The sequence below is a fragment of the Carassius auratus genome, chromosome 31 (assembly GCF_003368295.1).
Source record: "Carassius auratus strain Wakin chromosome 31, ASM336829v1, whole genome shotgun sequence".
NCBI classification, from domain to species: domain Eukaryota; kingdom Metazoa; phylum Chordata; class Actinopteri; order Cypriniformes; family Cyprinidae; genus Carassius; species Carassius auratus.
In genome coordinates, this window is record NC_039273.1 from 9,832,688 (window position 1) to 9,859,318 (window position 26,631).

At 36.0% G+C, this 26,631-nt stretch overlaps 1 protein-coding gene across 3 annotated transcripts in view; it reads right to left on the minus strand.

Moving 5' to 3' along the window:
- The window catches only part of LOC113050501 (low-density lipoprotein receptor-related protein 8), a 144,490-nt gene that overhangs the window by 37,562 nt on the left and 80,297 nt on the right, over nt 1–26,631 (minus strand). For all 3 annotated transcript variants that reach the window (XM_026213504.1, XM_026213503.1, XM_026213502.1), the window contains exons 4-7: nt 22,682–22,810; nt 7,676–8,059; nt 5,640–5,765; nt 4,250–4,372 (exon numbers count right to left, since the gene is read on the minus strand). In XM_026213504.1, the coding sequence (XP_026069289.1) occupies nt 4,250–4,372; nt 5,640–5,765; nt 7,676–8,059; nt 22,682–22,810 (762 nt within the window). The remainder of the gene's footprint in view (nt 1–4,249; nt 4,373–5,639; nt 5,766–7,675; nt 8,060–22,681; nt 22,811–26,631) is intronic.

The window sequence follows — 26,631 nt, forward strand, 5'->3', positions numbered from 1 at the left end:
GCTTGTGCGTGAGGTGCTATGAGAGAGAGTAACAAAGCAATATGGCAAAGGTCTTGCCAGTTTTACATTCAATAACTTTTCTCTGAGCAACAAACACATCTTAATTATGCAAGGTAGACATTAATTACCTTATCAAAATTGACCCTTTGAAAAGACCTGCCCCCTTAGTTATACAGTAGTTACGTTCGACAAACCATGGCTCTTTCACAACACACATTGTTCTCATGCAGTGGAAATTACATCTTGACACTGACAATGTGGTGACAGACAAGATAATGCAGTTTACTTTTAGTATGAAACAAAGTGTCAGCTTTCATATTTTGTCATTTTTTAAAGAAATTAAAACAATTAATACCATTTTGTGGCTCATTAATGTGTCGAGACAGATGGCTGTCTTAGTTTAAGCGGCATGTGAACCGATCATCTCTTCCTCTTTACTAGTTATAGCACAAAAATAAACATGAATGAACATCAGAAGGTATCTCATTTCATCTGTGAAGAAACTACAAAAGTCCACTGACGTTAATCTATACTCTTGTCTGGTTTGTTTGTTGGACAAAATAGTGTTATGATTGGTCGGATTGCCTGTCAATCGTACCCCCGAAGGGTAAATTAAAAAGCTGAATAAATACATTAATAAATATGAACTATTTATAAATGTATGTAAGTTCATATATATATATATATATATATATATATATATATATATATATATATATATATATATATATATATATATATATATTTTAAACTAAACTTATTTAGCAAGCACATACAAATATTAATAATAACATTAACCAATGTAAATATAAAGAAACATTTAATACAAAAAGTAAGCTATTATTAAAGGGGGGGTGAAATGCTATTTCATTCATACTGAGTTTTTTACACTGTTAAAGAGTTGGATTCCCATACTAAACATGGACAAAGTTTCACAAATTAAGTTGTACGTTTGAAGGAGTATTTCTGTTCCAAAAATACCTCTTCCAGTTTGTCACAAGTTTCGGAAAGTTTTTTTGAGTATGGCTCTGTGTGACGTTAGATGGAGCGGAATTTCCTTATATGGGTCCTAAGGCACTTCTGCCGGAAGAGCACACGCTCCCGTATAGCAGAGCACTGAGAGCAGAGACATTCACTGATCAGAGTGAGAGCGTCGCAAATTGTCACAAAAGAAGTGTGTTTTTAGTTGCCAGGGCAAGACAACCCTGCACTGATTACCAAAAAAAAAAAAAAACAGCATTAAGGGAGTTTAATTTACAGAGCATCAACGGAGTTGTGCAAGTGTTTTTGTTTGTTCCCTGCATTTCGAAGATGCTTGTTTTACAAACAAGGCCCAGTTTGACGCCTTGACGATTTGCACATCGTTAATTTCTTAAGGATAATGCAGTCCCAACGAAAAAGGGTCACGATCGTGTGTTGGAACCGCAGGCGGTGAGTAAAACTGCTTCAAATATCTCAAATATCAAACTGCACTTTCCACATGTACAGCTTAAAAAAAAAAAAAAAAAAAAAAAAGACGACATAAAGTGGAACTTAGTCATTTTCCAAAACCGCTAAGCAAATATATACAGTTTCAGTACATACCACATAGAGACGTTGTTGCTGATGCTGCTCTTGTTAAATTTCAGCCTCGGGATCTGATTCTGGATCATAAATATATGCTGAATCTGACTGTTAGCCATGGTTTGTTTTGGATGCTTTTTTCCCTCAAGGTAAAGTCACAGCTTCCAAATGCTCTCAACGCAAAAGCCTACTGGCGCTCGTTATTCTTTAGCTCCGCCCACACGTCACGCCTCCAGCCGGTCGTGTCTTTCCGGGAAAAATCGGTACAGACTATCTTTCTCTTATAAATATAATAAATCTAAAGACATTTTGGGAGTTATGAAGGATGCAGTACTACTCTATAGGTACTCAAGATTAACAGGATATTGAGTGAAAATGAGCATTTAACCCCCCTTTAAAAACCAAAAATATTAATATTAATACTTTGCTTTAAAACAAATAAATAAATACATTTTTTGGATATCAGTGTGACACGATGTGTGCAAGTACAACACAAAGACACAAGAACAAGCCTGACAGTAGAAAAAAAGAGGAGGAAGGACAGCAAGAGAACAGAAAAAAGAGAAGAATAGCTGATGTTAATGCTGAGGAACAGCTGACAGCAGGAGACAGACGGAGGACAGAAACACCACAGGAAGTTCAAGTGAAATAGGGGAAAGAAAAAACAGAGTAGAATGAAAGGAGAGAGGTTGAGAGCAGAGGTAGGACAAATAGATGGACCGTGACTAAAAGAAATGCGCACTCAAAAAGTCAGTGAGAGACACTCTCCAACAAGCCAGAAACTGTATTTTCTCTAGGCCACATATAAATCATATATAACAAGTAAAGGATGCACTAGTGAATATGGTAGAAACGTAATCCCTGGCACCAGTCCTAGTGATTTAGCATGCATAGCTGCAGTGGCCCACTTGAAGCCGGTCCAGAATGCACTGGGCTCAGAGGGGGGCGTCTGCCGTGCGTCAGGTGCCTGCACTAATCTCATCTGCTGAAATTAACACCATCCTGAAGACCCACTGTGGGACCATGCATTTTACATTACGGATTGATAAAAGAGTGAACATAACCATGAGGAAAGAAAGAAATAGAGAGAGGGAGAATCGAGCGAGGAGCTGGCATTTCCTAAATACCATATCGGTTTAACATACACCTGCAAGGTGTTTGAAAACTGTCTGAACATTTAGTTAGTAAGATGTTTTTCTTGTAAAGGTGAAGAATGCAATATCTATGTGACTAGCAATGCCACAGAGCCAAATGCAAAAATATATATATCGATTTTTACATTTTATGACTGAAAAGTGAGTGGTTTTACCTGAGCACAGCTGAGCCACAATTTTACACTGTTGTAGGTGGTTGATGGGCATTTCTAAGCAGCTGTGTGTTCTGAGTAGCTGCTAGGTGGTTGCTAGGGTGCAAAATACTGCAATGACGTAGTTTAATGTAACATCCGCAAATCTGGGCATGTGACTAAATGTGCCAGCTTTCTTTTATAGTGCGTTAGAAAAGATGAGATTACCTCTCTGTACAAAACTTGCCACATTGTTGGTGTGCAAATGTTTGCATTAATAACCATTTATTCAAATTAAAATGTTTATTGCTTCAAATTTTCGCACTGAATATTCATCTTGCGTGAACAGGCTTTTTTAGTCTTTAACTTTTTTTCACTCATTTTAAATGTAAATTCAATTGCTTACAAAAAGTATCTCAACCTTCAAAACACGGCTGTTATTATTATTAACTGAAACTAAAACTATTAAAACCATTTTTGTTAATTGAAATATTAGATAAATATTAGATGAAACACTGAGCAAAACTTAAAAATATTACCTTGACTGCAAAGAAGCACTAAAATAAATAAAAACTAAAACTAAAATACAAGTAAATTAAACCTAAATAGTAATGTTTAAAACTAATAAAAATTCCAAAAACACATACAATTAGTAAAATTGAATATATAAAAATAAAAACCAAATATGTAGAAAAGATATGCAGTTCTACTCCAATTCCACACTACAGTTTGAGCCAGAAGTTGAGATATTGAACTGCTCAAACAAACAGAGCCCCACAAGCATTTACACTCTTCAGGAAGTTGACCAATGAATGGTTTACTACAGATGTCTCTGTACGTCAAATGGTTTTTTTTTATTTTTTTTTACACTTTTTCAGCTCTAGCTCATCGCCGAAGAAAAATTCCAGTTTCCCAATATGATGAAAGACAAAAACAGAGAGAAAAAAAAACAGATCTATGGGAACCTGCATTCTCTCTGGAGGGCAGCAGTGTATGCTGGGCACGTTCTCGTTGTATGATAGCACCCGAGGGAAGACTCACACTTTGATCTTAATGATCGCTCTGTGGGTAGTTGGCCCTTGATCAACTGAAGCCCCTAATAAGCCAACGCTGTCTATAAGCTTAAATTCTGGTCTAGAATTTGTTTTCCCTCTCCAAATCCAACACTCCAAGTGAGAAAGGAAAAGCTGAACCTAGTTCACTGGATGCAGGCATAACATTTTAAACAATTTTACAATTCTATCTTTGGTTTCCCACACTGTCAAAACTTACATTAAAGTCATCATATAAAATAACTCATATAAAATACTTGCATATGAAACCTAATTTAAAAATAAAGTCCCAAATATATGATAAGTTAACTGAGGATGTTTGCATTCGTGCAAAAGTGGCTGAACTCACCGCACTCCTTCACAGGCTCATCAGACCAGTCCTTGCAGTCCTTGAGACTGTCGCACACTTTACTGCTGTCGATACATTCCCCGCTCTTACACATGAACTTCAGCAGACCTTCACATTTGGTGGCTGTCAAGGATGCAATAAAGAGTTCTTACAGTTCTGGTATTTCAGTCGTAGCACATAAACAAAACTAAATTATGTGGAGTACAAAACATGAACTGCCATTACACAAAACACATTTTCAAACGACACTCATTGCATGAATTTTCATTTTGCTCTTTGCCGTACAATGACAACAGACAGTGACAAGATGCCATCAAGCTCAAAACAAGTACATAAAAGCACCATAAAAGTCTGTGGAATTTAACACTATATCTCAAATCATGTAAAGTCAATAAAATCGGTCTGTGTGAGAAACAGGCTGGAAAATATGGCTTCAGAAGATCTGGAATATAGTGCACAAATCATATGGACTACTTATTTGGTACTTTAATGGTGTTCATTTTTTTTTTACTTTCTGGATCTTGACAGCACCCCAGCTCACAGTATGTTTCAAAGAACATTGCTTTTAAAGTCTAAATATCTTTAAAAGAAATATCTTACCAAGACTACATTTATGGTCAAAATACCATAAAGAAGTAATGTTGTAAAAATGACTGAAATCTAAAATGAAGTTTTCAATATTTATATGTATTTTGAAGGTCACACTGGATGAAATTGTCACATTTTTTTTACTTTTTTTCATTTAGTCTTATTATTTCTTATGATTATCCATCTTGGAAACATCTGGGTAGCTTATGTGGAAAACATGATACATATTTCAGGATTCTTAGATTTTTTTTTTGTAATATTATTAATGTGTTGACTAGCATTTTTTTTTATTATTATTTTAATGCATCTTTGTTTACTGAATGAAATTATAAATTTGAATAGCAGTGTATGTGTATGGGAAAGAGCACTGAGCACATTCAGCTAAACTACTTTTTTTTGTGTTTCAGAGGAAAAAAGTAGTCTGAAATGGCATGAGGGTAAAAAAAAAAAAAAAGGACATCAACATTTTGGCCGAATTATGCAATTACAACATGATTTATCCAAATAAATTTAAAAGTTTGTCCTGGAAGAACCTTCCTATCAACCAACTGTAGCCCTAATTTTACCCCTAAACCTAACCCTTTAGTCACAGGACTCTTGACTTATCAACAGAAATGTTGTTTTAGGACCAACAAAGGATGCTGATCCTATGTTCAACTTAAATCATGTTATGGATCTACATGATTGGATGCACTCTAGTCTTTCATCTTGAACTGAACTGAAAATGCTGCTAGAAGAGGGGAGAGATGAAGAAGCTAATCAAAAGAGTGATAGGGAAAGGGAGAAGATGGAAGTTACTCACTTTTGTTGATGCAGCCAGCCTCATCGCTGAAATCTGGACAGTCGTGCACTTTGTTACATTGTTTAGTGCCGTGAATGCAGGAGCCGTCGCCGCACTGGAACTCATCAGGACGACAGGTCAGCACAGCTGTACAACAAAAACACGGTTTATATAGGACTATCATTCCGCTAGATATGTATATCAGCCTTACCAAATAATCAATATCTGGTCATTTTGCGGAAAAATGCAGAGCGGAGTATGATTTACTGATTCCCAGAAGTGGTCATTCCACCTAATTTCAATTCCAAAATCTGCTGACATCCTTGTCAATGGATAGTACACATTTTCTGTTTTTAAATATTTGTAGTTAATTTTGAGTAAATGATGGTGATAAAATAAAATAGATAGTATATGAGATATTATAAAATATATTTATAATAATTATATACATTTTAAATAATATTACATACCTATACATTTTTTTATTATTATTTAATGTATATGACCTTGTTTTTGAGACATCTTTTTAAACATCAGCCATTAAAACACATATTGGTTCACTGCAAATGTGTTATTTAAAAACTTTGGAAAAAAGAATCTGCCAAGTAAATGTAAAGGACTAGATAAAGCCATATGTTGGTAAAAGCTGTTAAAAACATGCACACTAAAGCACTCCATCACACTTTCTAAATAGTCACACATTGCACCTCGTTTGTGAACTTTAGTTCTAAAACAGCACATGCTTTTGGCTTTTACCTCCTGTCAGATCTCAAGGTAATAGCTTATTTACAAGAGAGTTTCCTCAGAAAAAAAGCTCTGAAGATTAAAAACAATCAGTCACTTACTCTGGGGCATAAGCGAACACACTGAAGAAAGAAAAATGTGCTGTTCGACAAAGAAAGGTCTTAATTTTTCACATTCGTCTTTTAAAATCTCTTTAATCATTCATACGGTGTAATTTGGAGGAGCTGCGGAGGGAGAACATTCACCGTGATCAGTTTCACTAGAGCACATCAACTTATCTCATGCCAGCTCTCTTGCCTCTATACACTGTTTAAAAATACGTTTGACCTATATTTTTGTCCTAAAAGAGCAAAAAAAAAGAGCATGTAATGCAGCCAAGTGATAAAACTGATTATTAATTAATTTCATTCATTCATTCGCCACACAGCAATCCTCTCCAATGTAAATACCTTAGGAAAAATGCTTGAGAATGTTAAAGGGGGGGGGGGGGGGTGAAATGCTAGTTTTTTACACTGTTAAAGAGTTGGATTCCCATGCTAAACATGGACAACGTTTCAAAAATTAAGTTGTACGTTTGAAGGAGTATTTCTGTTCCAAAAATACTCCTTCCGGTTTGTCACAAGTTTCGGAAAGTTTTTTTCGAGTATGGCTCTGTGTGACGTTAGATGGAGCGGAATTTCCTTATATGGGTCCTAAGGGCACTTCTGCAAATATCTCTGTGTTGTTAACTTAGCTATCGGCGCGTAAGCACATCAAGTAAACAACATGCGATGTTGTCATCAAACTGCACTTTCCACATGTACAGCTTTAAAAAAAAAAAAAAAAAAAGACAACAAAGTGGAACTTAGTCATTTTCCAAAACCGCTAAGCAAATATATACAGTTTCAGTACATACCACATAGAGACGTTGTTGCTGCTGCTGCTCTCGTTCAGTTTCAGCCTCTGGATCTGATTCTGGATCATAAATATATGCTGAATCTGACTGTTAGCCATGGTTTGTTTTGGTTGGTTTTGTCCTCACGGTAATGTCACCAGCTTCCAAACGCTCTCAACACAAAAGCCTACTGGCGCTCGTGATTCTTTAGCTCCGCCCACACATCACGCCTCCAGCCGGTCGTGTTTTTCCAGGAAAAATCGGTACAGACTATCTTTCTCTTATGAATATAATAAAGCTAAAGATTTTTTGGAGTTATGAAGGATGAAGTACTACTCTATAGGTACTCAAGATTAACAGGATATTGAGTGAAAACGAGCATTTCACCCCCCCTTTAATGATCAGTATATTAAAAATATTAGTCTTCTTATACACTTACGACAGTTGGTCTCATCAGACTTGTCCTTGCAGTCTACATCTCCGTCGCATTTCCAGTTGAGGTGAATACACTCTCCACTCCTGCACCGGAACTCTCCTGCAGTGCAGTGGGGTTTTTGAGGCTCCGTCCTGCGGCTGCAACGCTCCAAAGATTCGTCCGACTTGTCTCTGCAGTCGGGATCTCCGTCGCAGCTCCATGGCGCTGGGATACACTCGGAGTCGTTACAGCGAAACTCGTGCGGCCCGCAGGTGCTGGCGGTGGCTGCCGTGCACTTCTCCTCATCGCTGCCGTCGCCACAGTCATCATCCCCGTCACAGACAAACGTGGGAGCCACGCACAGACGATTATGGCACTGGAACTCTTTAGCAGGGCAAGCCTTGGCATCTGGAAAAATAAAGAATGTACTTTATTAACACAGAGTCTCAAAGTCCCTCAAATACATATACAGTATGTAAAAACATTACTTAAACAATAAATCAGTTCAAGGTTCAAGGTTCAAGGTTTCTGTTTAATGATGCAATATAACCAAACCAATGAGGTACCATTACAGTAAAATGACTGAACCACACTTCTCACTGGAAATTTATGGCCAATGCAGCATGAGCTCAAACAGAGCTATCCTGTGCTGATGTGAGCTCCGTGACCTCACTGATTCAACTGTGCTGCAGATGACCTGAGATTCACACTTCAGCCCCACACTGGCACCAGACACTAAATGGGCTTAACGGTGCTGTAGTAAACGCCTGTCCATTCTTTAATGGGGTCAACCACCCCACCGGAATAACCGTCCTGAAGAGCTGTAAGGCGACTGGGTATTACATTCACGGAGGCCAGTTTTGTAAAAGGATTTGAAATGGCTTACGAGCATGTGATCAGGTGTGAGCATGTTTGACTGGATGGGATATGAGAGAAATCGATCCTGATTTTTTGTGACTTTGTGTCAATAAACCTGTAAATATGCAAACAACTTGCAAAGAGCAGCTGGGGCTCATAAATCACTTTTACCAACGAAACAGTGACATTATCAAAATTGAATAGCCGGATTTAAAATCAATGTTATTTGTGCTGCTCCCAGAAAGGTCATTCTTCTTGTTTATTAGCTGATTTGTAGTTCACATTTCTGTCACCTACGCTAGTTGCTTTTGAAGTCAATTAAAATAATGAGAAATTATGCTAATTGTCTTTTTATAAAGCTGATTAGCCAACAATGATCTATAATAAAAATTTAAATTAAAATTTCCAATCAACAAAGTCTATTAGGAAAGGATGCTCTGCATCTGCTGATGACCAGTCAAAGGTTTCTTCAATGACCATCGAACAGCTGAGAGGAAAGTTGTAATAATATCTTCTGGAAACTGTAGATTTTATTTAGCTGCTACATTTCTCCACCCTCAAGGTCAAGGCAGCAAACAAATGTAGCATGTTCTTAAAATAAAGTAAGGTGATTGGATATTTTTTTGTGTGTACAGCATTGAAGGAAAGTTGTATTTGCTTTAAGCAGGGGGAGATTGGATTGGCTGACCCTTCCTGTCTTTGGAGGGATGGAGACAGCAGCCTAAAACAACATCCTCTCAGAGAGGAACAGAACAACCATGGACAGCTTTATTATATACCACTGTCACATTCAATCTGGAATGAAAATCAAACCACCCAGCACTAAACACTTGCAGAAGGTGTGGATTGGATGCATAAAATATTTTCACATACTAAATAAATCTACACTAAATATTGTTTAGTGGTGCTTGCTAAGTGGTACATTGAAGAAGAGACCAGAGATATTTCTAGGGGCATTAACAGGATTGTTTACCTGGGCAAGTAAGCAGCCACCCAAAATATCCCAAAAACCAACAAGAACATCCTATAAACTGCAACTAATTGAAACACCCAGAACACCTTCCATTATGACAATTAACCATGGTTTTACTACAAATGAAACCAAAAATAATTATTGTAAGTTATTGTATTTAAATCATGGTAACCACAAATTAACCACCAGTATTTGTACTATTTGTAAGAATACTGTGGATATACAAATTTTAACAGCCAAAAAAAAAAAAAAATAACCTTGGTTACTACACTTTTACTTTAATAAACCCACTGTTAATTTTCATAAGCGTTAGCACCCACATACTCCTGAAAACTATTTAACATTAGCATGCTAGCATCTTTAGTTTTTTTCATGGACAAGGACTTAAATGTTCTTAAGAAAACGTAAAAAAAAAAAATAAATAACATTTTTAAGTATAATCAATCACAAATACAAAAACAGAAATATACCACAAAATACTATTTAAAAAAAAAATGTTTTACTAACTAATGTTTTGGACCAAATGCCTGAAAATGTCATTCAAAGGCTGCTGTGTGGATTTTGATGCTATCTCGTTTAGAGGTCAGGCACAACAGTGAATGGATTTTAGAAGAACGGAAAGGAAAAGCTCAAAGCAGGTCAATTGAATTCCACTGACCAACGTCAAATACTCATTCCCCGGGCCAACAACAGACAGGTAGTAGATAGGGCTTTACATTAACAAGATCTCTGTGGCCTTGAACCGCACAAGCAAACAACAGAGAGCTGAAAAATATATAGCAGAACTAAATGTGAAAGAATTACATGCAGCTACACAGAGAGACAACACAGAATATTTGACCAGAACTAACTGTTGTATAATATATGACAATCACATATGTGTTGATGCATGGCACACTACAGGATATTTCCACTTTACAAAACATGTCATCATTAACTTTTTCTATAAATTACATAAATGAACCTGCAGGTAGTGACAAGTCTTTATGAGTCATTGAATCATTCAACCAATTTTTTTAAACCCGTTTTTTTTTTAACAAGCGATTGTTTTTACAAGTGATTGTTCTTACGTGTAAGTCACTATATAATTCAATACAACCAATTATTTTAAAAACACTGATTCATTCAGTAAGAAACAAGTTACTTCATTCAGTTAGTTTGTTCAAATAGACAATTTATTCTGATTCACTAATGTGAGTTTACTCAGCGATGCACAAAGTTGATTCTGGCTTTGCTTGGAATTCTTTTCATTGGCAGAATAAAACTAGACATTTGCAATGAATTTAGAATAATCAATATTAACTTATTGGGCTCTATTTTAATGATCTAAATGCAAAGTGTAAAGTGCACGGCGCAGGTGCACTCAGGGCGTGTGCAAATCCACTTTTGCTATTTTAACGACAGAAAAGTGGTTTGTGCGCCCGGGCACATGGTCTAAACGGGTTGTCGCTATTCTCTTAATGAGTAATGGGTGTTTTTTTGGGCGTAATGTGCAATAAACCAATCAGAGCCTCTAAAATTAAACAAAATAAACATTTGAAATATATCAGTCTGTGTGTAATGAATGAATATAATATACAATAATATACTTTTTGAATGGAATTTGTGAAATAAATCAACTTTTTGATGATATTCTAATTATATGACCATCACCTCTATATTTGTCTTAAATTTGTACATTAAACCGGAACAGAAGAAAGCATTTGTATATGTTTAAAAATACACACTACACCTTTTAAAAGCAATGGGTCTCATTCATGAAACATTCGTAAATATGCGAGTAAATATGTGAGTGATTTGTGCGTAAAGAGAACTTCCCGAAAACTCTTCTCCTGATTCACAAAAACTTCGTAAACGACAGATGTGATAGTGAAATGTGTGTGTGTGTTAATGAATTCCAATGAGTCGTAAATGGGATGCGCGTGCACGCTCACTTTCAATTACCATAAATCCCGCCCATTAAATCCGACTGACAACTATATATGAGCATCATGTTATGACACCAAACTAAGGATTTCAACATGTCTTCTCAAAAGCGAATGAAAAATTTAAATTTCTCAGCTGCAGAAATTGAAGTTTTATTATCAGAAGTTCATTCAAAATGCCACGTTTAATTTTCAAGCGTATATGGTGGCGTATCAGGTCCTAAAAAAAGGAAGCTTTGCAGCATATTACAGATGCTGTTAATAGAGTTTCATCTGTTAATCGAACAGTCCCAGAAGTGAAAAGAAAAACCGTATGTAATTACTATATATAATATTTTTTTCAAAATGCTGTGTAAATATGTACCCGATTATGAATTAAAATGCAGCCATATTAATGAGCAACATTTTGAGATGTTTAACGCATTATTTACGTGTGGCTGGGAGCAGGTGTAGATTTATTTCGTACCAACTAACATTTGGAAAATACGAACGTTTTAATGAATCTGAAAATTTATGCCAGAACCACTTTACACAGAATTTACACAAAAATTTGTTCTGCTCGTGTTTCATGACTGAGACCCAATGTGTTTGAAGACTGGAACATTTTTAACACAATACTTACACCAAAGATATTTCAATTTAAATCACTACCCCATATCTGTGAGAACAAGCCACCGGGGGCAGCTTTAGCACTGAGGTTCATGCTATACTCAGCAAATGGCCCGAGGCATCAAGTCAGCACAGAGTTAATGATGCATTCGCCACTGTCCTCCATCAGTCCGTATTATTATAGTATCCCGTATCAGAAAGAAAGACTAGCCTCCTCCGGGGAGAAAGACTGTAACCATGATGCACTGAGCTGAGGGAAATAGGTCCCACAAACATACTGAGGCAGCTAAAGACTGCAATGCTTTGGATGAGATCTGCCTCATGAAGCTTTTCCCAGTGCTGACAACAGCACCTGCAGGCACAGCGTAAGGAAAAGAGGATATAATAGCAAGAAAGAAAAATTGAAGAGGACAGGGAATTAGTTCAGGCCGGTAATTCTGTAAGCCCTCAGTGTGGTTTCTTTAGTTAGTTAGCTTTTGAAGGAATAAAAGATTTTGTTTGGGAACTCTGGTTTATGACTCTTCTTGTGTGAAAAAAACAAACCGGTAATGTAGATCTAGCAGTGAGCTACCGTTTCACTGAATCTCTGCTGTAAATTCAAGTTTTGATGCATTAGCCATGGTTTGTTTCGGATGTTTTTTTCTTAACGGTAATGTCACAGCTTCCAAACGCTCTCAACGCAAAAGCCTACTGGCGCTCGTGATTCTTTAGCCCCGCCCACACGTCACGCCTCCAGCCGGTCGTGTTTTTCCGGGAAAAAAATGGTACAGGCTATCTTTCTCTTATGAATATAATAAAACTAAAGACTTTTTGGAGTTATGAAGGATGCAGTAATACTCTATAGGTACTCAAGATTAACAGGATATTGAGTGAAAACGAGCATTTCACCCCCCCTTTAAGCATTTGATGTGACCAACCTGAATTTGAATGAGCTTTTTACCACTCTCATTTTCTTGCATTTCTCAATCACATTTCAGCTTGCCGATGTGTTTATTGTAAATAAAAATCAGTTAAAAAGCAAAAATAAAGTGCCAAATGGGTATTTAATGGGGATGAAGGGTTTAACTGCATTTAGAGGCAGTTCAGCATCTATTTACACAATAGCAACGATATTTGCTCTTAACGCAAATAGCTTCTGCCAAATCTGAAACGCACATGACCTGCTAAAAGTGAATTAGTCAGCCAATAGGAGTATACTTGCATTTAAATGTTATAACACACATCAACTAAAAGCCAAGAAAACTAAAACTTTTATTCAATAGGATCTTTTAACTGACTTTAATTTAACCTAAAATGTGCTTAATGTGTTAGCATCTGAATGAACTAGTTTCAACCAACTCAAAGAAAAGAATGAAGTCTGAATCAATCTGTATAATTTGGTTTATTCCAATAAAAGTAATTTTTATTGGTCATTCGTATAACCTGATCTGACTTATAAAACCAGAAAAAAGCTCCTCAGGTTCATTTTTACAGAGCGGAAATAACTGAGAGAGCAGTTGAAACGGTCTGAATCTCTATTATACTGTTTGGAAAATGATTGACCCCTCTGTGCAACAAAATCATTTAGAGCAGAGCTCTGTGGAAAAACCTCTCTGCACCAAGCCTTCAGCTGTTTACGGTGAAAGGAAAGACATTTTCACACCCGCTGAAGTGCGGCTATATGTTGACCAGGGGTAGAGGGGCATTACCTTTGGGTGGATAAGCAAATGGCAGCGCAGATGAAAGGGAAATATCAGGCTATTGTCAGGGGATAGCGGAGGTTCAGCATAACATCTGGCATTACACGGGTGCAAACACCTCAGCCCATGCAACTGTGTGCTGAGTACAGCCAACATTCTCACCCACATAAAGCACAAAAGGCCAAAAGCTTCCCTCTATCGACGGCACTAAGCACACAAAATAGTCCACAACAGAATAAAACACATCAGACTCATGTCATCAACATTCATTTTGGCATTATCAAAAAGTAAATGATTTATTAATTTCACTAGGAATCATGTTGAGTTCCTGTTTTCTTCAGTCAGGGTGCTAGCATATATCAGAACAACACATATCAGAATTCATTAGCCTCAATGTCACGCAGGAAATAAATGAACACCAAGAACATCGTCACACAAAAAATATTTAAAACACAGTGCGGCTTACACTTTCTACCAGTGCTGTAATTAGAATTTTACATGGATGCATGAAAACAGATTTTATATTTGCCCTAATCACATTAGCTGTCAGTAATAACCCCGCGGATACTGATATAATCAAATAAAGAGATATTCTTATGTAGCATCTAGCCCCTCTGAATCTCCCTTGAGGAAATGCTTCAATAGATGCTGTAATACTTCATTATTACGGCCCTCCTCAGTGGTACAGCAGAGGCTGGGTGTTGTAGGTGGTGATCGGTTGTGTTTTTCAGTGATGACAATTTTCACAGCACCCAGAGATGTGCTAAAGCCTGGGAATGGAAATGGAAAGACGAGCAAAAAAAGCGAGAAAGACAGAAGATCTGTCCTGCTGTTCCGAATCCTAGCAAGCTGCATAAAATGACATCCTTAATGGACAATGCGACCTCAAAATTTGCAAAAACTTCTTAGATAAATCATCCAAGAAGCCAAATTTATTTTTTAAATAAATTAAATTATATATTTAAAAGTATTTTTTTAAATAAATTAAATAATATAATGATACATTGCCAGTTATATTTATAACTAAAAAAGCTAATATTTACATAGTTACTGACAGACAGAAAGTATGATTGAAGTCTTACCAAGAACAGCAAAAATAACACACTCACATAAACTCTGTGCATTTTGTACAGCACTCCCACACATAACCTCTTTCACCACTAACATACTGGTTCACATGTTTGTCTTTTCCAACTTTTCTGGTATTTTATTCCTCCATTTCAATATTTTTATCTGTATCGGTGCACTTCAAATCCTCCCACATTAGGATCTACTGAGTGTCACCAGCTTCCCTCGCTTCTCTTATCTGATCTCACCATCATCTCAAGGCAATGATCGACATTACACGCCTCAGTGCTTGCCAGCAATTTCCATTCGATCTTAATTGATTGAATAGGCTCTGGTGTGTGGCCAAACTAGCTATATGAGAATGAGATCACAGTCGAGTACCTGTACATTTCAGTGCTAGCAGCAATGCACACAGCAAACATGACCTTCCTCTGACCCTGAGTGAGCTGCAAATGCAACTTCACATTTATGTTTGATTGTCATGAGCAATTCTGTTATAAATATTGAATGTAGTTCAAATTTGAGTTGCTGTTCCAGGGTACAGTTTAAAAGTTCAGGGTTGGTAAGACATAGTAAGAAGTGTAATATTGTGAAATAATATTACAATTTAAAGTAACTTTTCTATTTAAATATATATTTAAAATAAAGTGATGGAATGGCAGAATTTTCAGCATCATTACTCCAGTCTTCAGTGTCACATGATCCTTTAGAAAACATTCTAATATGCAGATTTGCTGCACAAAAAAAAAAAAAAAAAAAACATTTTTATTATTACCGACATTGAAAACAGTTGTGCTGCTTGATTGATGATTTTTCAGGATTTTTTGATGAATAAAAAAGTTCAAAAGGACCGCATTTATTTTAAATAGATTTGACACTTCTTGTCAATTTAATGCACCCATGCTAACATAGAGTATTATTTTCTTAGATTTAGCTTTTAACCTTTATGTTACATAACATTAATGGACCTAAATGGACTACATTTTTCTAGACTGTATCAAATTTCATACATCATTTGCTCAAATACTATACACAAAGTCCCTTGATCCAAAGTTACTACTGCTTTTACTACAGATCATAAAGTTCACAAAAAAAAACAGCGCCATATACCCAAAGTTATAGTGATACACACAGCACAGAAGATCACATTAATCCCACATAACCATCATGACTTTGTTATGCATAAAAGACATATGTGAATATATTTAGAGCAAACAAAATAACAAGGACCCTGGTGAAAGGGTAAGAAGCAGAGGAAGACAAAGAAGAGGTGTGGATAGGGTAGAGGAAGAGGAGAGGGAATAGAAATCTATTTCTGCATCCAGCTCTGGAGTTCATCTCTTCCTGGAGATGGCAAATGTTCATCTGCAAGATCTGATAAAGCAACTCTTCTCCAAGCAATAGAAAGGCTTGCAGGGATTTGGAGTCAAACGCGTGCCAGGTGCAGATAATTCAGTAATAAACATCCTTTTTTAATAGTTAAGCTTTCACTGTGATCTTTTAATACATGACGAGAATGCAGTACTTAAGTATGAAGTAAAATTAGAAATATTTTGCTAAATTAAGAGTCTGTTTGGAGACCCTTGATTAGTTTGGGGTAATATGTAAAATTCTCACAATGTTAAAACTTCAATACAGAAATCTAGATACTCTAGAGATTCATATAGTAATCTATTTTTGTGGTTTTCGTATTTCTCCTAATCAGTTTCTGATGGTTCTGCTGGAATCAAGTGGGTGTCTGTGTGGTACATTGAGAGGCAGAAGTGAGGACATAGAATGAGACAAAAAGAGAGTGTCAGAGATAATAACACAAATATAACGGTGATAAATCCTTTTATATTACAGCATAAAACATAAACACTCCAATATTTAATATGCATAAAAGGAGCTGAGAATAACCAATAAAAAATATTGTTATTCTTACAAAAAAAAAAAACATATATATATATATATATATATATATATTCCCTTAAAAACATGTTCAAACATCTGCAGTGACAAAGTGACTGGATGTCATTAATTTTTAACTGCCATATACACGCTTTAGTTAAATACGGTTGTCACTCTTCAGCTTGAGAGCTTAATCTTGTTCTGTTCACACAGAGTTCAGCTGTTCACATGAGTGAATCACATCCTGTGACCGTTCACTTACTGCAGTTCTGAACCGAACTGGACATGACAATTTTTGAAACTGACAGCTCATGAGATTTCTGCTTTTTCCTGTCCATGTGCAGTGCAAGCAAATCAACTGAGGGATGTGACTTGAATTAACTGGCGTTTATTGTGACACCAGATTTTCCCAGTAGTCCTTTGCTCTAGGGTTGACCAAAAACATTGTGACTTGGTGAGATCATTAAAGGGGGGGTGAAATGCTCATTTTCACTCAATATCCTGTTAATCTTGAGTAACTATAGAGTAGTACTGCATCTTTCATAACTCCAAAAAGTATTTAGTTTTATTATATTCATAAGAGAAAGATAGTCTGTACCGATTTTTCCCGGAAAAACACGAGCGACTGGAGGCGTGACGTGTGGGCGGAGCTAAAGAATCACGAGCGCGAGTAGGCTTTTGCGTTGAGAGCGTTTGGAAGCTGTGACAGCTGTGAAGGCTGAAACTGAACGAGAGCAGCAGCAGCAACGACTCGCTCCGAGCGGGGCTCGAACCCGGGTCTCCGATGGGAGGCGGATGCACTAACAAGGAGGCAGAGATATTTTAAGCAGTTTTACTCACCGCCTGTGGTTCCAACACACAATCGTGACCCTTTTTCGTTGGGATTGCATCATCCTTAAGAAATAAACGATACACAAATCCGTCGTCAAACTGGGCTTTGTTTGTAAAACAAGCATTTTGGAAATGCAGGGAACAAACACAAACACTTGCACAACTCCGTTGATGCTCTGAAAAATAAACTCCGTCCACTGGTCCCTTAATGCTGTTTTTTCTTTGGTAATCTGTGCAGGGTTGTCTTGCCCTGGCAACCAAAAACACACTCCGTTTGTGACATTTCGCGACGCTCTCGCTCTGATCAGTGATGGTCTGTGCTCAGCCTTTCAGTGCTGTGCTATACGGGAGCGCGCGCTCTTCCGGCAGACGTGCCCTCAGGACCCATATAAGGAAATTCCGCTCCATCTAACGTCACACAGAGCCATACTCGAAAAAAAACTTTCCGAAACTTGTGACAAACCGGAAGGAGTATTTTTGGAACAGAAATACTCCTTCAAACGTACAACTTAATTTTTGAAACTTTGTCCATGTTTAGCATGGGAATCCAACTCTTTAACAGTGTAAAAAACTCAGTATGCATGAAATAGCATTTCACCCCCCCTTTAAGTTCTATTCAAACCAAAAGTTTTAAAAATGTTCTAATTCTATGAGAAAACCAAATTCCATGCCACCGCTTTAAAAGTAATGACGAAAAAAAAAAACCTATATTGTTGGAATCACATTAAGAACATTTTACTTCCATTTGATGAACGGCAAAAACACTAACAGCCAATCAGAATTTAAAACTCAAACTTGAGCATTTAAAGCAGCAGATGACATAACTGCAGTGTGCGCTTATAACAAACAGAATGCTCGGTTGTTGTGGACTCTAATATAGTTATTATTTTTGGTATGAAAAAAAATCCATTTAATACACACAAAAACTAAAATTCATTGACTGGCAGAACGATATTGTTCCATGATGTTGTTCCAAAACTGTACGATTTTCTTCTGTGGTTTATAGAAGATATATAGTTTTTGCTTTTGTTTAGTTTTTCATGTCCATACAATAGAAGTCAATGGACACCAAAACTGATTAGTAACCAACACTTTTCAAAATATCTTTGTTTTTCCACAGAAGGCGGCCAGAGTTTTTAAAAGAAATAAGGCTGAGTACATGATTAATTTTCATTTTTTGAATGAACAATCTTGTTAAGATTAACAAATTAGTTATTTAAGTTTTATTTGAGCTGCTTAGCAAAACATTAATTTATCACAGCTAGATATTTGTGCATAGAGAAGTATATATTACTTGTTTTAAGGTATTTTTCTCAAAATAATTAGTACATATTATTACTGAATCAAGATAAATACACAGTGAGAACGTCCCTTCACAGCTTCTATAATCATGCTGTCAGTTTGACCAGACCAATTCAATTTCAAACAAAACTGTGAATAATATGAAGAATGTCTAAAGTCAGAAAAGTATATGTTTGTGTTTATATGGCACTGCACCTTATCAGCACAAAGATGTGCATTTATTATTAAGAAAATATGCAACCAGCAATCAAACTTCACACGTTTGAGGCTTCAATGCTTTTTTCCCTCACGTCAAGGAACTCTTCCCTCATAAGGAGCTAAACGCCACAGCTCTGCCTCAGCAGGGGTTCCTCTCTCTGTCTAAACTCAGTTTAGGGAATTAAAACCTTTCAAATTGTCTTCATAGGGCTTCCACAAGAGCAAAGGGCACTTTGATTGTGCATTTTTAATGCAGGTTACTGATAATAATTTATACTTAAAAGCTTTCTTCGCAGTGTATCTGGAGATTAAGGTAATAGAGGGGAAAGAGAAAGCAAAGAGCAAAAGGACACAGCTGAGTTGGAGAGAAAATAGTGCCTTTCTTCTACAAAAATGGGAAAGTGATGTTAGAAGGTATATTATTCATGTCTGGAACTCCCCAAGATGTGTTTTATGTAAATCTTCCAACCTTTAGTAGACTACAAAGGGCTTTGTGGGTGCAGCAGGTTTTAGATGTATGTGTGGAGTCTGGTAAACCCACTAAAAGTGCACTGTTGCCCCAATCAGCAAAATAAAGCACTAAATCAGTATTATGTTTTTCAGCATTATGTATAATGTAAAAAAAAAGCTATTACTTTTTACCAGCCAACAAGGTACTAAGAATTTGGAACAACTTTGAATATACATAACACCACCAATGCATTTCCCCCAAATGTTCTTCAACTAGTTTAAAAGAGGCTTCTAACAAACACTGCTGATTTCCAACTTCCCAGCATGCAACTGCAACATGAATAAACGCTGTTGGTGTTTTGCAGCTTGCTGACTTTATTTACACATCTTTTTACATAATAATGCTTGTTGACTGTCACCGTTACATGTTGTCATACTGGGGTGAATTATTTATAAAATTATTAATAAATAATAAAAAAAAGCCTGAACTTCTGTCAAAAAAAAAAAAAAGGAAATCAGAGGAAAACAGGAATCAGTGTGACGTTACAAAAAATGACAACAATATTAAAAATAAATACAAATGTAATAAAAATTTTAATATAAAGATGTATTTTCTGGTTTTAGAACCATAACTTTATTTATCATAATAACTCTAATCTAATTAATAATTTATGCAAAATGCAAAAAATATTAAGCGGGACAGTTTTCAACTGTAACTGTAATAATGTTTAGAAGTCGCTCTGACCCGGGACCAAATCAAACAACATAACATTACTATCAGCATAATATGGATAAAGCATACATTTAAAAACATCTTGCATTCCAATTCAACATAACCCAGGTGCAATGTATGTAAGCAAGTAGGGTAATGTATGTATATAATTGCAAATAATGAGGAATAAGTCAAGGGAGGGAAATGAATGTCCATGTGCCTTAAGATAAATTGTGAACCCACCACCATGGCAGTAACAGAGGGGATAAAGGGAATGAGCAGCATGGATGCATATGCAAACCACTGCCATTCAGCCAGGGCTAGAACTACCTGCTCTACAAATAAGAAAGGGTAGTATATTTACATTAATCAAATACAACATTTTAAAAATGGCTGATGCAAAACAGCCAACAGCTAAACATTTTTCACAATAAATAAAATAATTACTCTCATCCCTGTTATCACTTCTATGTCACATCTGATTGATGAGCTTCTGGTTCACAGGGAGGTGACTGATTTGAAAATGTGATTTGAGTAAAACATGATTCTTCAGAAGTTATGGGCTGTACAGCATTAAGAGTAATATGTATTCATAGGCCGTTCCTTAACATCTTCAATTATAAATCAAAAGGAGCAGTCCTGCAGGTTATTCTAGAATAAAAACTAGCTAGAAGTCTCAGGACCAGACATCAAGCAGGAAATCAATTATAATCAGCAGCACAATGAAATATTACAGTGGCGTTAATGCTCTTATTTTCCAGTTCAGCGCAGGACTGTACGGCACGCAAATCACAGCTATAAATCCACAGAGATACACAAACTCTTGTCACGCTGCTAATCAGACAGCTAATAGTCAGAAAATGGAAAACCATAAAAAGATCAAGCTAGAGTTGAAAGACGTGTCCTGTTTTTCATTATTACATGATTAAGTAGAAGAGAAAGTGTAAACCCATAGTGACAAGGACAAGAGATCTCACTCGGCTGTGTTTGGAGATAGGAAAGGCACACGTGTCTAGGCTGGATAATAGGCAGGATAATTACATATTATGAACACAACAATGCAATTCAATTGTGATGTATGTATTTTTTAGACATTACTGGATAATGGCGAACAGAGAAACACTTACAATAAACAATTCTTTACGTCCTGCCAGCATCATCTCATCGGTTTTTAAATACAAAGTAAGTAACACGCATACAATTTTTGCATTTGATTTGACAATACAACACCAATCTATTTAGAGATGCACAAATCTTCAAGAAGAAAACTGAATTTCATGAAGAAAATTGAAGCTATGCAATACACGGATATATATAAACGTCTTTATTGAAACTGACTTTCTTTAAATGTTTAACACCTTTAAATGTGTCAGAATAAAAGCTTCCAATCAAAACTGCTTCATTTTGTTCTGTGTGAGTGATGATAATTAAATTATTTCATATAAAAATATCAAATGCCTTTTAAATTAAAATCATGGAATTCATTTATAAATAAAGTGGTCACTCAGATTGAGTTTTTTTTTTTAACATTAATTTTTTTTTACTTGTTAAAAGTTTCGATCACTTTATTGTAACCTTGCTGAATAAAAGTATTAATTTAATTTAATTAAAATCTTACTGATCACAACCTTTTAAAATATAGTGCATGCAAAGGTTTATTCTTTGGAATTGTTGACATTGTTTTGTGCAAACAAGCATAAAAAAGTATGTGCATTTACACTTCATGAACTAATTCTTGAATCCATTACACACACTAGATCCCTTTGCTTGCCGCACACGTAGAGTATAAACACAGATAGGAATCACAAGGAAAAAAAAAACAGCAATATAAACACTGTAATATTAATAATTATCAACAGGTGCATTAGTAAAGAAAATATTGAGCCATACTAAACAAACCTGCAAATTCTCAGCTGCAATTCACAAATGCAGGATTTGCTCTTATCCATGACCCCTTCAGCGGTATTTAGGAGTTTTTTTATAATGATAAAGATCCTGAAAGGATTTAAAAGGCTAAATGTATAATACATAATACTTCCATAAAAGAGATAGCTGGAGAATCAATGCTTGTATAGGTTGCATGTCAAAGAGCAAAGTAAAATCAATATTGTTTATAATCTAATATTAAATTGAAATACCTGCATTAGGATTATTGTGTACGTGTGGGCGTGTTAGTGTGTGAGAGAGAGGAAAGGAGAGAGAGTAAGTGCATGTGTAAGCAGAATTTCTATTTATTTATATTCATAACACACTCATTCTCACCCGCTGTGACACTTTATCAATGCAAGAACTAACTGCTGGGGGTCTGAACACAAAAACCAGCCCACCTTTTTTTATGATCCAGAGCATTCTGTAGTATCTACCCTGCACATTATGAGGACATGATGAAAGTATAATCAGCTACAGTAATGGCAAACACACACAATAAACACAATGCAACACACACACACCACTCTGATGCCTGACTGTGCCTGTGCCAGACAGCACCTATTCTTAATGATATTCTCTCTCTTTCTCTTTCCTCCCTGGACTTACCTGCAGCACACTGCTCCTCATCTGCTCCATTTTCACAGTCCTGTTCACCATCGCAGCGCCATGACAATGACACACATTTGCTTGTTGAGCCACCACAGTCAAACTTCTCTGGGGGGCACGTCTGTCGACCTGTAAGTGAAAGCAACACAGAAAAGGTTTAAGAATAAAAGATCAACTAATGCCAAAAGGCATATTCCTGGACGCTGATCGGTCAATACAGTCATCCAACAAATCAAATTCACAATACAAGGACAAATTTTCATACAAAAAGATTTTATTGACACTATCTTAGATTTCTATATCTCTAAATGCAATACTATTAAAAGATTGTAGAATTGTAGAATATTTAAATGTGTTTGGAAGTCTGCTCGCTACTGATCAAAAATATAGTAAAAACAATATAATTTTAAATGTGACGCGCTTAATTTTCCACAGTCTTTACTTCAGTCTTCAGAGACATATGACCATTTAAAAGCCACACTAGATTGGGTGCTCAAGAAAAAAATCTTATTATCAATCATTTTGAAAACTTGCTGATTAATGTTTTTGTAGAAATGGAGATTTTTTTTTTAGGTGAATTTTGGTGAATAGAAAGTTATTGGAAAACTACAATAACTAACTATAGAAAACTATAATTATATGCTATATTTTGAAACCATTGAGCATTTATTTAAAATATGATTTCTTTAAATGTCTTTATTGACAAATGTAACATCCTTGCTGAATAAAAAAATATTTATTTATAATAAAATAATAAAAATAAATCTATGACTCAATAAATGATAACATTTTTGTAATGTGTAATTGTTTTTGATGTAAAACTTTTACAAAAATATTAAACAATATAACACCAATGAGACATTTACATATTATTTTTAGCCAAAATCGAAGGCCATTGAAACATATTTAAGTTTCATCCCAGATCAAAAAAGCATTCCCAAGACAGCTCCATAAATTATACATCTCCACATGTCTGGGAACCCAACTTCAAATCAATAGCAGCTAGACTGATTTCTCTCTTTTCCATTCTTCAGTCTTTTGAGTAATTTTCAGTGTATAAAAGAAGATTCATGAAGACCTTCTCACCTTCTCTGACAACTCGAATCTGTGTCTGCAGCCCATTGTTGTCTGAACCCTATCTATAATCATAAAAATGAATGCCATGTCTCTCGCTGGATTCCACTATTGTACAGACTTCTCTGAAGAAATGGGAAAAAGACAGCTGTGAATCTCGTTTGATATATCTCTTCATCAGCACACGGCCATTGTGGCTTTGCAGATTGAGGCCCAGTCCTCATCTGTGGAAGCCATAGTGGATCTAAGACTGTCAGAGGCAAAAAGTCCCATTTAAGGCCTGAGATTAACCTAACACCGCAAGCCTTGTTGGTGTACGACTAGGGAAATGTATTTGACAGAGCGGGTTTGTTTGAATAGCCTTTTTATGTGCATGTGCTAGCGGGTGTGTTTGTGGCTTGTCAGCATGTGTCTGAATAAACTGAATGACCCATTCTTACAGTCTGGCTGACTGCTAGAGATAGCACAGCCTCATGGGTAACTCAGTCTTATCACCTCTCTCTCCTCGCTAACCCTGAAGACTACTGTGCCCACAGGGATTTTTCATTCACTGCCCATAAAGCCCTGGTTTCCTATAGTTCACACAGCAAAACACTCACAGATGTTTGCAACGGCACCACAATCAGTGTAAAATAAACACCACACTGGGAATATCAACATTATTTTAATGTACTTTAACCTGCTTGTTACACTTCCTTAAGACCATCATTAGGTTAGTTTTATGATCCTTCCTTATGAAAACATTAAGACGGATGTTTTAATAGCGTCTCTGATTTAAACTTCAAAGAAGTGTTAAGAGTTGCTAGAATTCACTTTTGTGAATCAATTCAAACAATGAATTAATTCATAACATAAAAACTCGATGAAATGATTGCATTATCACTCAACCACACACACACACACACACACACACACACTACCATTTGGTGTTAGTAATATATTTTTTTTATTTAGGAAGATGCATTGAATGGATCGGAAGTGATAGTAAAGTTACAACATTTTCAATTTCTAATAAATGCTGTTCTTTTGAACTGCTATTCATAAAAGATAAAATGTATCACTATTTCCACAAAATATTAACCTGCACAACTTTTGGTTAGGAGCCCTATGTTTTCAACAATGATATTAATATCAAATGTTTCTTGAGCACCCAATCAGCATATTAGCAAGATTTATGAAGGTTCACATGAAAATGAAGACTTTTAAAATATAAATACATAAAATGATTATTTTAAATTGTAAAATGATTTCGGAGTATTGATGCTTGATGACTGTAGCAGTGGAGCGGATCAATTTAGAGACAGAATCTTTGTAAGCTTGCAAAAAAATATCACCTGCATCTTCAAAGAGTTTCAGACACTGACAGCATAAATCCTCAGTTCAAGAATATAATATTAAAAAAACAAATACATTATTATAATAAATCAAGAAAAAAATTGCCAACAGCAAATAACACCTCAAGACCTCTCTGTTCGTTCTATAATTCTAAGAGGCATCAGAATAACACCCACACTGCTCTGACAGATGAAGGTTCAGTGGATTTAACTGTAAGAAAGTGATGAACTCAACACGTTCTCTCAGGCACAATGAGCCAGGGGTCAGCTCAGACTCAAAAGATGGTGAGTTCAGACTGATGCACTCCCTGACGATTTTTAGAAACACTCTCAAACAACCACGCAAGGCCTGTGGCCCTAAACTCAGAGAATGATAGGAAACTGACTGACAGTGGGATAAACTACAATAACAAAGCAGAAATTCATGTTTATTTCTTTATGAAGACAAAATAAGAAAGAGCTCCACTCGTACACTGTGCACGGTTCAACTCACCCTGACTGCAATGCAGTTCCTCCTGGGAAAATTAAGTTATGGAAGTACCACAGGGAACGGGTGAAATTAGATTAACATATTTATCTAATAATGTAAATTATTTTCTCGGTGCGGGTGAAACATTGTTAATCTAAACTGGGGAAATGAAATTTCTCAGATGCGCCTCAGTACGCTCAACGAAATAATCATTAGCTTTGCACAAACCACATTATATTAGGGAGGCGGTTTCAGTCAATGACGTCCGAGTGATTTCACAGTCAACTAAATTCAGGCATTCTTGTGAGTGGTGAGAATATGCGTGTCTAAGTGGCCATTGAAGGATCTTCCATTACTCCTTTCTCATTTACCTAAATGCATCAGAAGTTTGCATAAGCCTATAATGGCTAAAAATATCTGGATACCCCACATATAATGGTTTGGCTACTCCAACTACAGTATGTCCATAACTAATAAATTTATATAATCATAGTGTAGAGCAGTGTCTCTCAGTGCATGTGACCCGTGTTGGCAAAATGAGTCGTAATGTCTAATTTTGAGCTACAGACAAAAAAGTGAAACATTTTCACAAAAAATGTGTTCCTTAAGCCCTGGTCTAGAGATCCCAATGCTCTAAATAATAATTTTAGATGTTTAAAAATTACCTTTATTTGTACGTTTTCTAAAAGCTTCTCACGGTGACTGTCATCCAAAGTGCATGAAAAAGGTAATGCATTATTTGTTTCTTTCTTACATTCGTTCTACTGTTGTTGTTGTTGTTGTTTTTTGCATCTGTTCTTATAACAACAAAGATAAAATAAAAAATTGCTATATTGTGATTACTAATATAGTAATTATAATTAGTAAAAAATTGGAGGAAAACATGCAACATTGCTCTGTGATTTTGCTTTGGAACCTTCCGAAAACTTAAACTCAATTTTTTTCTCGAAATTGACTTTGCAGACTGTCGACATCAAACGGGTGCAGCTCAGTCATTTTTCATCCGATACCAACAAATCATACATCATTCTGAAGGCCTGAACATAAAAATACACAAACCTGCTTATCTGAAC